The sequence below is a fragment of the Phytophthora parasitica genome, assembly GCF_000247585.1.
Source record: "Phytophthora parasitica INRA-310 unplaced genomic scaffold supercont2.39, whole genome shotgun sequence".
Classification (NCBI taxonomy): Eukaryota; Oomycota; class Peronosporomycetes; order Peronosporales; family Peronosporaceae; genus Phytophthora; species Phytophthora nicotianae.
This window is the reverse complement of record NW_008649025.1, coordinates 163,917-180,559: the sequence shown is the minus strand read 5'-3', so window position 1 is coordinate 180,559 and position 16,643 is coordinate 163,917. Positions and strand designations below refer to the sequence as shown.

At 51.3% G+C, this 16,643-nt stretch overlaps 6 protein-coding genes across 9 annotated transcripts; 5 read left to right on the top strand and 1 right to left on the bottom strand.

Moving 5' to 3' along the window:
- Positions 1 to 803: 803 nt before the first annotated feature.
- Positions 804 to 2,210, top strand: PPTG_14267 (hypothetical protein; the record flags this gene model as incomplete). The annotated part of the gene is made up of 1 exon (XM_008910835.1): positions 804 to 2,210. One exon carries the CDS (start codon positions 804 to 806, stop codon positions 2,208 to 2,210), a length of 1,407 nt encoding a protein of 468 aa, XP_008909083.1.
- Positions 2,211 to 2,277: 67 nt separating this feature from the next.
- Positions 2,278 to 7,188, top strand: PPTG_14266 (hypothetical protein; the record flags this gene model as incomplete). The annotated part of the gene is made up of 1 exon (XM_008910834.1): positions 2,278 to 7,188. The coding sequence occupies one exon, from the start codon at positions 2,278 to 2,280 to the stop codon at positions 7,186 to 7,188; it is 4,911 nt and encodes a 1,636-aa protein (XP_008909082.1).
- On the bottom strand, positions 3,259 to 8,652 carry PPTG_14265 (hypothetical protein). Of its 4 annotated transcripts, XM_008910830.1 has the most exons (5): positions 8,583 to 8,652; positions 8,285 to 8,515; positions 8,177 to 8,228; positions 7,872 to 8,111; positions 3,259 to 7,809 (listed from the first exon to the last, which is right to left on the bottom strand). In XM_008910830.1, exons 1-5 carry the CDS (start codon positions 8,640 to 8,642, stop codon positions 7,193 to 7,195), a joined length of 1,200 nt encoding a protein of 399 aa, XP_008909078.1. In that variant the 5' UTR covers positions 8,643 to 8,652; the 3' UTR covers positions 3,259 to 7,192. The 4 variants fall into 4 exon arrangements, with proteins under 4 accessions (XP_008909078.1, XP_008909080.1, XP_008909081.1 ...); XM_008910832.1 differs by having other exon boundaries at positions 8,285 to 8,652; XM_008910833.1 differs by having other exon boundaries at positions 8,177 to 8,515.
- A 238-nt stretch (positions 8,653 to 8,890) lies between these two features.
- Positions 8,891 to 9,969, top strand: PPTG_14264 (hypothetical protein; the record flags this gene model as incomplete). Its single annotated transcript, XM_008910829.1, has 2 exons — positions 8,891 to 9,307; positions 9,379 to 9,969. The coding sequence occupies 2 exons, from the start codon at positions 8,891 to 8,893 to the stop codon at positions 9,967 to 9,969; spliced, it is 1,008 nt and encodes a 335-aa protein (XP_008909077.1).
- Positions 9,970 to 10,205: 236 nt separating this feature from the next.
- On the top strand, positions 10,206 to 13,706 carry PPTG_14263 (hypothetical protein; the record flags this gene model as incomplete). The annotated part of the gene is made up of 1 exon (XM_008910828.1): positions 10,206 to 13,706. One exon carries the CDS (start codon positions 10,206 to 10,208, stop codon positions 13,704 to 13,706), a length of 3,501 nt encoding a protein of 1,166 aa, XP_008909076.1.
- A 643-nt stretch (positions 13,707 to 14,349) lies between these two features.
- On the top strand, positions 14,350 to 16,518 carry PPTG_14262 (hypothetical protein; the record flags this gene model as incomplete). The annotated part of the gene is made up of 1 exon (XM_008910827.1): positions 14,350 to 16,518. One exon carries the CDS (start codon positions 14,350 to 14,352, stop codon positions 16,516 to 16,518), a length of 2,169 nt encoding a protein of 722 aa, XP_008909075.1.
- Positions 16,519 to 16,643: the final 125 nt, after the last annotated feature.

The following is a 16,643-nucleotide window of genomic DNA, read 5'->3' as shown; positions in this document are numbered from 1 at the left end:
CTATAATCGACTTGGCTTTTACAAATGAGCGGTCGATTTGTAAGGCGGTTATCCTACCAGCAATCCTCTTGGTCGTGGAACTGCAAGATGCTGCTGGAGGAAATGTGGAAGTCGCTCTCGGTGCTCATGCCATGTACTTCGAAGTACTAGCTAATTTTATTGGAATGGATATCCCATTTGCCTCTTTAAAAGAATTTGCAGAGCTGTCTAACGCGATAGTAGGAGATGGTAAACGTAATATGGTTGCGCTTCGCAACTTGCGCATCGTTACTGTAGCTGCCGACTGGTAGATGTACTGTATCGGATAGCCACTGAATGCTACAGATCCTCATGTTATTCTTGTACTTTCGCATGCGTTTCCTCACTCTCACAGCATCTGGGTCCCAGACTGCGAGGACCAGAGAGTCCTTCGTATTGAAGAGCAGTCCATACTGAAGTTCAGTGCTCAACTTTCACTGCAATCTACTCCGAGATGTACAAAGGCCACACAATCGTTATCAAAACTGTATCGACGCTGGCGTCATCTAATTCCTACAGTAATTGCATTCATAGAGAGACCAACTTGGTGATTTATAACGGAACCAATCATCGACCAGAGTCTTATTGCGACTTACACGTAAATCAACAGGCACCCCACTGTCATGCGCTGTGTTCGCTCCCCTGTTCATGCCTCCCTGCATCTCCACTCTTCTTACCAACTCCCCTGTCAGCTTCCCCCGTTCGTCACCTCCACTCTGAGCCATTCCTCGCTCCACATCTCCCCCAAGACGCTACAGAATCGCCTGTTTAAATCAACATCCCGTATGCTCGGGTTTCCCGCGTCTTCCGGCGGCTACGAAGCGTTCGGCTCGTTCCACACGCCGTCCACCGCCTCCCTATTCGCTGAAAACGACGCAGGTTCAGGTTCCGAAATGGTATGGGAATCAGCCATTGCGTCGCAGCGTCTGCAGCTCCAGACCAATTCCGTAGCGATTGCATCAAACCGCTCACACTTCGCACTGGACCTGCAGACGTGGACATACCTTAACCACGGAGCGTTCGGGGCCCCCACCAAAGTGGCAATCGAGGCTGCAGCTCATTGGAGGGCGAAAGCGGACGCTCAGCCACTGAATTTCAACGATCGGGAGCTGTTCCCGTTGGTTGTGAAAGCGATTAAGTCCCTCGCAGGCTTCATTGGTGTCTCCAAGCCTGAGGAGCTGGTACTGTTACCCAACGCAACCGCTGGGCTGCATTCTGTGCTGGCATCGGTGTTAAAGGGGGAGGAGGAGAAGACGGTGGTGCTTTTTACCACAAGATACGGCGCTGTGAGGAAGATACTGCAAGCGATTGAAGGCGGGAATGGAGCCGTGCATGTGCATGAAGAACCGCTGAGTTTAGAAGAATCTTGCGACGATCAGAAAGTGATGCAGAGGTTGGAGAAGGCGCTGGATGCTGTACAAGCTACAGGATGTGAGGTGACACTTGTGGTGGTCGACCACATCACGTCCAACACGGCAGTGACGATGCCTGTGAAGGGGATAGTGCAGCGCTGTCACGCCCAAGGCAACGGCATCCCCGTGTTGGTGGATGGAGCACATGGACTACTGAATCTGTCTCTTGATCTGGACGATATTGGGGCGGACTATTACGTCGGCAACTGTCACAAGTGGTTCGGCTCAACACGCGGCGCTGCTTTTCTGCATGTTGCCAGGCAGAAGGGGCCCACAATTGAGCCTCGTGTGATCTCGCATGGATTCTTTGACGGTATGCAGAGTGCCTTCATGTGGACAGGCTTACAAGACTACAGTGCGTGGCTCGCGCTGCCTCAATGTATCGCTTTCTGGCGTCGTCAAGGTGTCACTGCAACGCGCGAATACATGCACTCGCTAGCTCAAGAGGCTGCGGAGTTGCTGTACTCTCGCTGGGAAATGCCTGACCATCTGGCAAGAGAACGCCAAGTTCCGCAGCACAAACGTCATGCCATGCGTATCGTACAACTCCCGACTTCGCGAAAACTTTGTGGTGGTGTAATAGTGGATGGAAAAGACCCCAAAGCCAATTCAACGGATGCCAAACGCGTCCAGGACGGTCTCCACTCTATCCACAACATCGAAGTGCCTGTCAAATGTGTCGATAATCGACTATACGTTCGTCTGTCCGCCCACGTTTACAATTGCCTCAAGGACTTTGAAAAACTCGCAGTCGCCGCTTTGGACCAGAAATCTCAATAATACGGTTAAATAACGTTAAATTGTCGGATCTTTGGCAAAGGTCGCGTGGCGTTAATTGGCAATTGAGATGCGTTGGATACCCGTTTTGTTGCTATGGACGCTGTACGTGGATGTCCAGAGTGTACAGGTTCAGGTAGATCGACCAGTCTACGCAGAATTACTACGGGTGGCGCCTGGGAATCCAGGATCTGCCGACGCGCTAGTTTCCTGGTCAGCTTTTGATAATGCGCTCGAAGCCACAGGAGGGACTGTTAGTGTCCAAGCGTATGAAGTTCAGTATGCAGTGTCTGGATCTGGCGTCTGGCAGTCGCTGGGCGATTCACTGACCGGTTTTCGAGTCGATTTGGGTGCTCAAGCCACAGAACAAGTTCCCAAACAACGTATTTTCACTCGTGCAGACGCTGGAGAGACCATCAACGACGGATATTTCAGACTCACGCTCTCATACGAAGGATCCAGCCAAAGTATCATGGGCGGACGAGCGACGACTGGCGTAGTGACGCCTCCGATCGCTTTTGACGCCAGTGATGACACTATGAAGGCTGCGATTGAGTCTCTGGAGCAGATCACAAAGGTGCAGGTCGAGCGGAATGCGCTGGATGCGAATGGAGCGATCGAGTGGATAATTCTCTTTGATGTCGTGACATACGACGGTGAAGATCCGTTGCCGTTGCTTTCGTTGTATACTGAGACGCTGGCAGCTCAATGGACTGGAGACGGAGACCAGGTAGCTGTTCAATACGTGCGAATGGCTCCAAGTTCTCCTGACCAACATCGTCGTATTTGCTCGGATGAATGCAGCTTCGAGGTCACGGGACTGCAGACTGGTAAAGCCTTCACCTTCCGTGTTCGAGCGCAGTATTCGTACAACATTGGCTGGAGTTCATGGAGTGCAAGCAGTGAGCCACTGGAGATCCCAGCGACACGACTGCCGCGAGCTCCTTCAGCCCCAGAGTTACTAGGTGCAACAACTAATCATGTTACGATCTTGTGGCGTATGCGTCGTGATCTTACGCAAGAGAACGGCATCTTTGCGAAGGAATTATTCCCCGTTACAAGCTTCCATACTCAGCAACAGTGTGACAGCGAAATCGGCTGGACTACGATCAGTGAGCGTGTAACACCGGGGTTTAGTGGCAACAGCGATACGTTTACTACTGCCGTTGCGTCCTTGGAGCGTCCACCAGGGTCTACGTGTGTGTTTCGAGTAGCAGCGACGAATGTCAATGGCCAAGGTCCATACAGTTCGCCTTCAGCAAAGTTCACCACGTTTCGAACAGCTCCAGGTCCTGTTTTAAACTTACATGTACGTCGAGATCCACTAACTATCGTCTGGGATACACCTGAATCCTTGGGAGGACATACGCTGGAAGATCTTACGTACGATGTGGAATACCGCAAAACTCTTAGCTCTACGTGGACGCGATTGCCAGCACAGTTGGTCGATAACAGCAATCGAGTTGCTAACATTTCAGTGGCGTCATTGAAAGAATACACAACGTACGTCGCTCGTGTTAGAGCGGTAGCTGAACGTCAAGCTGGTAGCTTCTCTCAGTCCGCGGAGTTCTTAACAGGCTACACAGTGGAAGACGAATCAAGCTCCAACAACAAGGATTTGACTCTCGGAACAAGACAAGTGGTGATTGCTGCTTCTCGTCAGCATAGCGCTAACAATCAGGACTGGTACTACGTTCAGTTAACTGGAAATGGCGGTAGTGGGGGTTCTACCAGTGGTAATCAAGCCAAACCAGGTGAGAACGGAGCTGTTCTCGTGTTCCCAGTCACGTGGTCGGGTGAAAGACTCGCTGAGCGTTCGTTCTTCTTCACAGGAGGTATTCAATCATACCAAGTCCCAATTGAACAGTACGCCACTCATCTTGCGCAACGGATTGTTGCGCTTGATATCTATGCTTGGGGTGCTGGAGGAGCTGGCGCGAGGTCTTCAAATGGAGCGTCAAGCGACTTGAGCAACGGTGGGGGTGGCGCCTTTGCGCGTGGACTTATTCGTGTTGATGCTGGTGATGTTGTGGACATTTTAGTCGGTGGTGGAGGCCATGAAGACGGTCGTGGTGGGTTTAACGGTGGCGGTAACGGCGGTACAGGCGATTTCCCAGGTGGCGGAGGCGGAGGAGCTTCAGAAGTGCGAGTCAATGGCCGTGTCGTCCTCGTAGCGGCTGGAGGTGGCGGTGCTGGATCGACAGATTATTGTTGTGCCCATGGAGGAGGAGGCGGCGGCGTGAATCAGGCAGAATCTGGTCTAGCGGCTGGTGCTACAACGATTCCGCTGGACTTAAGTGTGACTGGACAAGCAGCTCGAGACGAGTATCATTCCTTTAATGTACCAGGAGATACGCGAGATTTCGAGGGCCTTCCAGCAAGACATCAGCATCTTGACTGGGGCTTTGCTGCGAGTAGTGCAGACTACTCCATGCTAGCAAGTGGAGGCACGGGAGCCACGCCAACGACTGCAGGAGTAGCTGGGACTGCAGGTTCATATTATTATTCTCTCGAAGGCAAGTGTCTTCTGAACCCGAGGACGTCGCTGGTGGACGTCGTAGTGACTCCGTTGACAGCAGCACATTGGCCTACTAATGGTCAACGAGGACGTGGAGGTAGTGGCCAGAGTGGGAAGCAAGCAGGTGGGGGCGGAGGCGGAGGATTCTTTGGTGGAGGAGGTGGAGGCGCAGGTGTCGACGGAGCTGGTGGCGGTGGGGGGAGCAGCTTCGTCTCCTTTATTGACCTGTTTAATGCCTCCAAAACTGGTCTCAGTGACGCTAGTTTGCGACCGCGAGTGGTTGGGGAAGCAGTTCAGCAGCTTACAGTGTCTCCGGTGACATCCTCGAGCGTCAGTGTGAGCTGGAAAGCTCCTCGTTATGGCTTCTCACAGCTGGTTGAAGGGTTCGTAGTCGAGATGGCTAATCGCTCAGCGAGCGAAGACTTTCGTCTCGTACGTTTGGTCACTCTTCCACATGCTGACATCAAGGAAAACAGCGGTACAGTTACAGTTCACGGTCTTGTTCCGATGGCTGCGTATCGACTTCGGGTCAAACCTTTGCTGCTTGATGGACGTGGCACTTACAGTGATATTGTCACGTTACGTATGCCTTCGAAGCCGAAAAATACGTGGAAACGCTGCGTTACTCGAGCTGCAGACGAAGAGAACACAAGAGCTGGGATGCGCTTCACCAACACTCCCCCGTTGCAACGACTGCCGTCTGCTAGACGAGGACATTCACTCACAGTTATGGACAATTGTCTGTATCTCTTTGGAGGAATGGCGAAGAGTTACGAGTGCAATCGAGCACTCAAAGTGCCGTGTTTACTGCAGAAACACTCACGATCTGTGTCCAATGAACTCTGGCGATATGATCTGCTCACTGAGACGTGGTGGTCAGTGCCTCAGTCAGCGTTGGTACCGCCGCCAAGAGAGAAACACTCGATGGTTGTGGTTAACAACCGCTTGATCCTCTTCGGAGGACGGCAGAATGACGTCTTTGACGTTAATGATGCGTCGACATGGGGACCACGAGCTCTGAATGATCTTTGGGAGCTGTCGATATCGTCCACCACCGCAAAACAGACTTCAGTGTCGCTGGATTCTCGTCAACCAGCGACTCTGTCTATTCCAGATGGAGGGGAAGTCTTCGCACTTGGTAGAAAGAGTCTTAGTGCTAGTGGCGAGCAACTCTGCGTTGTCAACGTGTCTGTAACTGTACAGATAACACACGCGTGCCCTCACACGCTACGTTTGCAGTTATTTGGACCAGGACCAGCAACGTTCCCAGGACGACAGCAGAGTCTTCATTTCCCTGCCGATTCACAAGCTCGAGAGACGACGTGGAGTAATAGTCAAGGACTGAAGAGCCTTCAAGGAGATCAAAGAGCGACTGGCACTGCGCCGAACACTAGAGCGTTTCCTGTGCTGCTGCATAGTCCAGAAGCAACAGAAAAGACGAAATGTACTCCTGGAACTGAGAAACTGAGCTTCGTGTCGACTGTGGGAGTGTCGGGGACTTCATTGGAAGCTCTTTCGGTCTTCCATCAGCTGCCAGTTGCTGGGAATTGGACTCTTGAACTGACTGACACTGCAGCGGATGGCTTAGTCGGGACTCTTGACTCGTGGGACGTCATATTTGATGTTGCTCCTTGCGTTCCGGCCTTCACGTGGACAAATCTATCGCCCATAGCGATGGGAACAGCTCCAAGCGCGAGGTTCCAGCACTCGGTTGTCGTGTTCGAAAGCAGTATGTTCGTCTTCGGAGGCTCAGCGGGAGGTACTGGCTTGGAGCTGAGCGACTTGTATCGACTGGATTACACCCCCAGTGTGGCGTTCGGTGTCGCTCCGACTGCCCGATGGACGCAGCTAGCGTCTCTGACCGATAGTGAAAGCCCCAGTATCGCTGAGAGGAGAGCTCATGCAGGACGTGCTACGTTGCTCACCCCGTATGAACTGATGGCTGTCGGTCGTGGATTGAAGCCTCCTCGACGAGCGTCACTAGGCTCGAGTAAGGCGCTACCAGCTTCTTGCTTTGAATCACAACTCGACATTCGTTTGAAGCGCCTTGAAGACATGATCGACGGGTGGAATACGGTTGCTACGACGTCTGAAGATGAGATAAGCCCTATGAACGAACAACGTCCAGTGCCTCGATACTGGGGAGCTAGCGCCTTTGTCTTCTCACCACCAGGCAATAGCGTGCCGTGTGTATTTCTCTTCGGTGGACAAGATGACACGACGTTGCTAAATGACCTCTGGAGTCTGGAATTGGCTCAACTGGATGAGCATTTCTCTCGAGATCGTTTACATGCCAAACGGATCAGAGCGTGTGCATGGAGACAAGAAAACTCAGCATATAGGGCACAGTGGACAGCTTCTTGTGGAGCAAGTAGTACCGCCGCTGCAGTGAGCAAATGTACGCTGGAAATGCTGCTGTTCTACGCTTGGTGCGAGGAGTTTTATCAGTCAATAGCACTCTAACCTACTAAGTGGGGTTCGCGCCGTTGTCTTCATCCCCGCCGTCTTCGTACTCCACATGCTTGATCGACAGTTCACCAAACACTCTCTCAAGCATCCGAAGTACATTTGGCAGAACGAAATTCAATTGATGCGGCGGTAAAAACTCGTCACCCGTTGACTTGGCGATTGCCACGATTGCGGGAGGATTGCTCGAGTCTAGTGAGTGTGTCCGAAGGAATCGCTCCAGTTCGTTAACCATACGCTCAATCTCTTCCAGTGAGCTTTCGTGATGAGGCAGATCCAGAAAGGGACCCGAAGCCCAAATCTCATGTCGTGCGTTCTTGTCATCGCGATACTGCTCTAATATTTCGATGAATTCGTCGAAAAGTTTCTCGACATCCACATTTTCAATGTACAAAGGTGCGAGTTCCTTGACGACTTGTACCCATTCTGAAGCGCGTTTGGAAGCGTCTTCCAACGCATCTGATGCCTCGAAATGTTTAATAAGCTCACAGAATACCCTCCGCTCAGAGGTTCGTTGCTGAGCTGTAACGAGGTCGAGAGGTTCTTGCTTGTACCGCACAGAAGAGAACACTTGAGTCACAGTCTTCACCGCTGCTTCTCCGATATGCGTCTCTAAGTCTGGTAATGTTTTTAAGTCAGTGAAGCAGAACAGAAAGATAATCCTTACAATACCAATCTACCTTTGCGAAATGGATTCCATGTCGAGAAATAGTCCAGATCGATGTCGAGGATGAAGGCCTTTGAATTCCCTCGAGCGGTTGTGATCGCCTCAGTCGCTACAGCAGCAGCGCTGCCTGATGAACTCATCTCCGTAGCGAATAGATCCCACGTCCTTAACGACGATGCATCTATTTCCTCCACAGAACAATACAGTTCGTCCTCTACGAAGTGAGGCAGTTCACTGGTCGCCCCCATGCCTCCTACAACAAACATTGAATGAGTTCATCGTCAAAGACAAACAAAGGCTCTTCAGTATAGTACCAACCATTCGACTTGCGCTTTCCGATGGAAAGTTGTCTGAATGCTCCCGTCGGCATCTATCGTATAATCTCTTAGCCCAAAGCCCAAACACAATAGCAAGCAACACACTCACTTGTGTCGCCCATGAAGGTTTGAGCCATGTGATCTGGTTCACATGTCCTGCAAATACCAGCGGCAATAGAAACTCTGCAATCCCTGCAACAGACTCGTCCAGCTTGTCGTATAGTTTCTCTGGCTCGAAAATCACGCTGGTATCCGTCGTTGTGGGGAAGGATAAGTCCGGGTGTGCGTCCACGTGCAATACATGGATGTCTGAGAAAGGCAGGCGGCGCTGGCGGATGGCCTAGCTCAGCAATTATCATCGCATTAAACACCAAAATTGCGGTGAGACTAAGCTGCAATCGACGAACCAAGTGGATGTCCGGCAGACAGTGATGGTGGTCGTCCACGATCACCACAGGCACCGACATGACTTTTGATTCACAAAAAAGGCAACTGCAACGGTTGAACGATGTGCGCCACATCACATGAAACTTTCGAAAAAGTTCACTTGGTTTCAGTAAGGCAAAAGATGGATTCAGAGAAGGAAATTTTCGCGCGCTCAGCGTATCGAAATGATCGCTTCACCATCTACAAATATCAAGTGAAAACCCAAAAATCCCCTGTTACCAATCTCATTTTTTACAGACAACGCCAGTCGCTCGACGCAGACGCCGCAATGATGCAGCAAGAAGAAGAGCACGAGACGCAGCACCAGAAGGTTGAGATGTTGGACGAGTTCCGAGGAGACGAGGAGGAAGACGCGGCCGGTGGCAAGCGCCGTCTCTTCCGCTTCAAACCCGCATTCGACGTGGTATTGGTGCGCGAAGTGATTCGCGACTTCCCGTGGGCTGCGGGCTATGGCCGCACACGCTCTGCCTGGATGGCAGTGGCTTCGCGCGTGCAGGCCGCGCTGGAGAGTATGAAGGGCGTAGTCTTCACACGCGGCAGTGCGCTTGATCACGCTATCGTTAAGCGTCGCGTCGATATGTTGTTGGAGGCTTTCCGCAAGAACGAGTTGTCCGCATTACGCGGCTCTGGTACGCCCGAGGAGTTTGATATGCGCAACAAACTCCTCGCTATCTTAGCACGAGTGGTACGAAGCTTTTGTTGCTATTTATTAACCAATTCTGCTCAGAACTGACCGAGTAATGAAATTTTTTTTAGGTGGACGAGCAGACACTCAACAAGGGAGCAATGCGCGAGAAGCGCGTACAGTCGGCACTGCAGGTGGCGCTACGTAGTTTGGCTGAGCTGGAAGGCTCGGGTGGTCTGACCTTGCCGCAATCTGCGGCCCTCACGCCTCCTCCTGCCGCGACGCCGCCCACTGCACCGTTGATGCCCATCGCCCCCGCGCCTGCTACGACCTCGGCTGTGCCCGCTCGTTCCAGCCCCAGTCCCAGCCCCGTGCCTCAGAATCTCACAGTTCAACATCAAATGCAGCAGAACGGCAATAAACGTCCGCTACGGACGCCGTCGGTGCCAATTGGTGGTTCTGTGCAGGAGATCAAGAGACCCCGAGTGGAGAGGACCGGTATGGATAACGCCCAAAGCATCGAAGAACGGAAATTGCGGCTTGAGGAGCGACGTGTGTCCTTGGAAGAGGAGAGACTGGCTTGGGAAAAGCAGAAGGCCCAACAAGACGCGAATGAGCGCCAGGCATTGCTGGACGTGCTGCGTGCCCAGGGATCCCTCGTGACAGAGCTGCTCACGCATCTTCGGAACGCCAAGGGACCCGCCAACACCCATGATCTGTAATGACCCAATCCCAAAATTGAAAGCAGGCGAGACGTCAGCAGCTCCAAGTGTCTAAAAGCCAATTACCATTGCATAAAGGAAGTAAGGTTACAGTAGCAATTGTGCATGCGTTGCAGATCAAGGTGATGGCTACATTTTTAAGATATTTGATGTAAGTCACACCAATCACCACCACCAGTAGTTTCCCAAACGCCGCAAAGCCACAATCACTCTGCATTCCGCACTCGTCAAGGTTCATGGCTCCATCCGCGGGTCCTGCCGGCATGGCGCCGCCCTCCGCCGTGTCCATGGAGGAGCTGGAGAAGCCTGTGAGCAGTGTCAAAGACAAATGGAAGCTCTTGCCTTATTTCCTGCAGCTTCGTGGACTTGTGAAGCAACATATCGACTCGTTCGACTACTTTACGTCTGTCGATATGCGTAATATCGTGCGCGCACAGGCCAATAACGTTGTACGCAGCGACGCCGACCCTAAATTCTTCCTACAGTACACGGATATTCAGTTGGGCGCGCCTTCCATCGACGAAGAAGCCTTCGTGAGCGCCAGCGTCACGCCCCATCAGTGCCGCCTAAGAGATCGCACTTATGCTGCGCCCGTCTACGTGAGCGTGCGTTACCGTCGCGGCAATAAGATTGTGACCAACAACAAGGTGCTTATCGGTCGCATCCCCATCATGCTGCGCAGCTCACGTTGCGTGCTTGCGGGCAAGAGTGAGGCTGCGCTGGCGAAGCTTAAGGAATGTCCGTATGATCCGGGAGGTTACTTCATCGTTCGTGGCGTGGAGAAGGTGGTGCTCATTCACGAGCAGCTGTCCAAGAACAGAGTCATCATCGAGGAGGACGGTAAGCACAACGTGTGCGCCAGTATCACGAGTTCCACGCACGAACGCAAGTCCAGAACCAACATCTTCCTCAACAAAGGTCGCGTGTACTTGAAGTCGAACTCTTTCGGCAGTGACATCCCTATTGTCATTGTTTTCCGAGGCATGGGAGTGGAGAGCGACCAGGAGATTGTCAGTTTAGTGGGCAGTGAGTCCGATATTTGCGACGCGATGTCTGCATCTTTTGAAGAAGCCTCGGATCTGAAGGTCTTTACGCAGCAACAGGCACTCGAGTATATTGGATCGAAGATGAATGCACTCACAAAGATTGGAGCCACGGGAGGACGCCACCGTGGAGGTGCTGGAAGACCACAGAACGACCGCAACTTGGTCGATGCTGCACGCTCTGCACTGGCCAACTTGGTGCTGAATCACGTTCCGTGCGAGAACTTTAACTTCCGTCTTAAGAGTATCTACGTTGCGCACATTGTGCGTCGCATCCTGTTTACAGACAAGGACCGAACGCGCTTGGATGACAAGGATTACTACGGCAACAAGCGTCTTGAGCTGGCAGGTCAACTGCTGTCCCTGCTGTTTGAAGACTTGTTTAAACGCTTTAACAGCGACTTGAAGCGACAGGCTGATATGGTGCTGAGCAAGCCGAACCGCGCGTCGGTGTTCGATATCCTCAAGTGTGTTCGCACAGACACAATCACACAGGGTTTCTACCACGCACTTTCAACTGGTAACTGGACGCTGAAGCGTTTCCGTATGGATCGTGCTGGTGTCACCCACGTGCTCTCACGTCTTTCGTACATGTCGGCGCTGGGTATGATGACGCGTATCTCGTCTCAGTTCGAGAAAACGCGCAAGGTATCAGGGCCGCGTTCGTTGCAGCCGTCTCAGTGGGGTATGCTTTGTCCTGCTGATACGCCTGAAGGTGAAGCTTGCGGTCTTGTGAAAAACTTGGCTTTATTGTGCCATGTGACGTCAGACGAGGAGCCTGCTCCGATCAAGCGTCTTTGTTTCGACCTGGGGGTGACAGACGTCTCACTGAGCTCCGGCGAAGAGATTAACCACGCGTCCAACTACCTTGTGATGCTGAATGGTGTGATTATTGGCACCCACGTGAACCCACGAGCTTTCGTTACACGCCTGCGTCGTATTCGACGGGCCGGTCTTATTGGAGAGTTCGTTTCCGTTATGATTCACGATGTGCAGCGGGTTGTTTACATTGCTTCCGACGGTGGTCGCGTGTGTCGCCCACTGCTGCTCATTGATCCTGTGACACATCGTACTCGTTTAACACAGCGTCACTTAGACGAGCTGCGGGCTGGAGTGCGTGATCTCAGCAGTCTCATTGTCGAAGGTTGCGTGGAATACGTGGATGTGAACGAGGAGAATAACTGTCTGGTGGCCCTGCACGAGAGTGAGATCGGTGACCGTACGACTCACTTGGAGATCGACCCAGTAACGATCCTGGGTGTTGTGTCGGGCCTTATCCCGTACCCGCATCATAATCAGTCTCCGCGTAATACCTACCAATGTGCTATGGGTAAGCAGGCTATCGGTACGATCGCCATGAACCAATTCGAGCGTATCGACACGCTGCTTTACACCATGGTCTACCCGCAAATGCCCATGGTGAAGACCCGGGTACTAGATCTCGTGAATTTCGACCGTGTGCCAGCAGGACAGAACGCCATCGTTGCTGTTATGAGTTACTCCGGTTACGATATCGAAGATGCAATCGTTCTCAACAAGGCTTCGTTGGATCGCGGCTTTGGACGTTGTATGGTTTTCAAAAAGTACCAGACTATGATTAAGAAGTACGCGAATGGCTCATACGATCGTATTGTGGGACCGCCCGATTTCGACAGCCTGGCTGCCGCCGGTGGTGCTGGCATGGGTTTTCGCAACGCCAAGTACTCGTCCCTGGACGCTGATGGTATCAGTCGTGTTGGTGGTATTGTCCAGAATGGAGCAATTATGATTAACAAGGAGCAACCGACACAGTTTAACGACTCGGTTGACGGACGCGATCCGCTGGATGTGACGTACTCGCCCTCGCCGACAACGTACAAGGGACCGATCCCAGCATACGTGGACAAAGTGCTTCTGACTTCTTCTGAGGCCAACCATTTCTTAGTGAAGGTGCTGATTCGTCAGACACGGCGTCCAGAAATTGGCGACAAATTCAGTAGTCGTCACGGTCAGAAGGGTGTATGCGGTACGATCCGTAACCAGGAAGACATGCCGTTCAACGACCAGGGTATTTGTCCCGATCTGATTATGAACCCTCACGGTTTCCCCAGTCGAATGACTGTAGGCAAGATGATCGAGTTGATTGCTGGCAAGGCTGGTGTCCTCACAGGCCGTCGTGCTTATGGAACGGCTTTCGGCGAGAAATATGGCTCGGCTGATCACGTATTGGACTGCTCTCGTGAACTGGTGAAGAACGGCTTCAACTATGCTGGCAAGGATTATCTCACGTCGGGTATAACGGGTGAGGCGATCGAGTGCTACATCTTCATGGGGCCGATTTATTACCAAAAACTTAAGCATATGGTGATGGACAAGATGCACGCGCGTGCTCGTGGTCCTCGTGCTGTCCTGACTCGTCAGCCAACTGAAGGTCGTTCACGTGATGGCGGTCTGCGTCTCGGTGAAATGGAACGCGACTGTCTTATCGGATACGGTGCCAGTATGTTGCTCATGGAGCGACTCATGCTGTCCAGTGACGCTTTCAGCGTGGATGTGTGCCAGGGCTGCCGTATGCTGGGCTACGAAGGCTGGTGTCAGCACTGCAAGTCAGAGGAGAAGGTGGTGAGCATCCGCATTCCGTATGCGTGTAAGCTGCTTTTCCAGGAGTTGCAGGCCATGAACATCGTGCCGAGACTGACGCTAAAGGAGTATTAAAGTGTTCAATTAGCGGACCACGTTGCGCCTTGCTGTTACTGATTTCTGCATTAGTACTGTGTTTAGCCTAGCCATGATGATTGCTCTAATAGGCTGACGGCAGACCAAAGTGAGCGATCAGATCAACTCATGCACCTGCAGTACGATACTGGTACACGTTCACGGGAAAAGGGATTCACACGCAGTGCCTTCATACACAAAGCAATCGAAGGAATGCCAGAACTTGAATAAAAAGTTCTCGACGTGTTTTGGCGGCACAATTACTTCTTGGTCGAGCAGCTATCATAAGTTCCTTGTGGCGATACCGAAGGAATGCGACCACCAGAGTTTGCACGTTCAGATTGTTTTTTTTTTTCTCTTTAGCTTTGTTTCTTAAAAATGAACTGAAAGTGGTAGTTGCTTGTCGTATCATGTGATCAATACATCTGCTGCAACTGTGATATTTCAACGACATTTTCTTACGGCAGTGTGATAAAAAGTTATCATAGTTGACTGAAATGAGTTTCAATCTAACTCGAATAGTCTTAGATTTAGTATGGTGCGAACTTAATGGCCAGATTTACGGCAACTGTGATACAAGATCTATCACGGATCACCAGCGACCTTTCAAAGGCTTTCACAGCCAAAATAGCAAGAATTGAAGATGCAGTGCGAGAACGAACGAGAAAGCGGTGGATCGGACGACGCTGCTGCTGTGGCGCAGTCATTTCAGGCAAAGCGAACCAACGCGAGCACCAAGAGGACATATCAATCAAAGATCAACATCATGAAGACGTGGCTTACAGAGCGCTATCCAAGCACAGTAGCCTCGGACACATTGGTAGTTCCTCTCCCAAAAGAAGCCATTCTCGGTTTCTTCGGTCATATTTGCAGGCCAGCTCACGTTTGCGATCGAGATAACGTGGACTCCAAGGACATGCCACACCCACCGCTCTCTGCGTCTTGCGTTTGGGGATACCGTAGCGCTTTAGTCGACCTGTATCACAACAAGTTGTTGGAGATAGGCAAGTTAGTGGATACAGAGCTGAGACGGGTACTAGATGGATACGAGAAGGTGATTAACAATTTGAAGAAGCGTGGACTGATGAATATTAGGGAAGGCAAGCACCAGTTGAAGGCTAGTGGGTATGAGATGCTAGCTTTAAAACTGATGACGATAGTACCAGAAAAACGAGGACAGTCTTGGGCTACTGTACAGTTTGGATGGAGTTACTTTGTGATCATGTGGAATTTAATGAGTAGATCGGACTCTGTTGCCACGATTATGCTGCAGCATATTGAGTGGACTGATGATTGCCTTGTCATCGAAGAGCAAGGTCATAAAGGCGACCAGACCGGCGCAGAAAAGTTCGGAAAGCATGTCTACGCTAATCCGTACGAGCCGTCACAGTGTGCTATCCTGTCACTTGCTGTGCACTTGTTCTGCTGTCCAGAGAGACTTGTGGGTGGGAAGCAACAACTATTCATTGGTGATGACAATAAAAACCGGTTTGGACGCATGTTACGGCGCGTGATTAGTGGACTAACAGATGACGAGATTGACATCCTGAGCTGTAAACCGACAGATATTGGTACGCACAGCCTGCGTAAGGGTAGCAGTTCATATGCACTTAGGCAGGTGAACGGACCCACTCCAGTCTCTGTATACCTACGAATGGGCCAAAGTTTAGGAAAACTTAAGGACCGGTATATTCATTTTGGTGAAGGAGCGGATCAGTTGTGTGGCAGAATGATCGCTGGACTTCCATTCAATTCCGAACGGTTCGCTGTACTGCCGCCACACTTTCCCCCGACAGTCACAGATCAAATGACAAGCGAGTACTGGAATGATCTCGTAAGTGGCTTTGCTAATTATTCACGTGGTATCAGATCTGCATTTCCATTTTTCCTCGCTTCAATAGTGTATCACGAGCAATTTCTACGTGACACACTGAGTCCAGGACATCCGATTTTCAAAGCAAGAGTTTTCTCGTCAAACGAATTATTAAACCTTCAACGAGCGTCAGTCGTGTTGTCGTTAGGCACATCTCCAGTTTGTGGAATTAAAGCAACGGACATACCTGCCCATCTTGCTGTTGCAAAGGAGGTGAAAGACCTGCGTGAAGAGGTGTCCAAGCTCAACAATGAGCTTGTATTGCTCAGACAGGATATGAACACTAAACTACCTGATAATGTCGCGGACAAGGTTGTTGCCGACCTGATGCAGAAATTTGTTGTCAACGGGGTCGCTCCTGTGTCTCTCCAGGATCTAGCAAACCTTCGAGTTGATCTTGCAGCAGAGATTCACAGAGCCATCGGCACGATTCAAGTACCACAGGGTATTGCGACGCAGCCACCACGTGAGGTGCTGACGTCGGCTTGGCAGCGCTGGGAATGGGGTGACGGGAAGCTCGCACATGCTGTGCCGAAGGGGTGGGAATTTCCTGCCCACACGAGTGTGAAGCAGCTTTGGAACTTGTGGTTTTTTGGCAATAAGGATAGTGGTATCAGACCATATAAATTGCTCAGCAAGCAGCACGATATCAAGCGATCTCATCAGATGCGTCACTCGCGTGCTCGTAAAGTTATGGAGTACATCGTGCAGCTTACAAAACCTCCTGGCGCACTACCAGGAGAAGTGACGGACATCTCGTCGTTGCAACTCGCAGCAGCAGATAAAGTCTTCGGCGTTGTCTTCCATACGCTGCTCTCACAGTTATATTGTAATATGCCAAAACGACCAGAAGAGCTCACTTACGGCACCATTTATAATCGATTGTGCAAGCACTTACAAACGCAACAACGCGAGCTAGTTCAGCAACAAACTAACTGACATCCATATGATCTGATAACTTGTCATTTCGACCAATCCTCTTGCGTGATAGAATGTGATCTGATTCCTATCACACTTGCAGTCATTATATACATTTGTTTGGACATTCTCCAGATTTTGCAGGA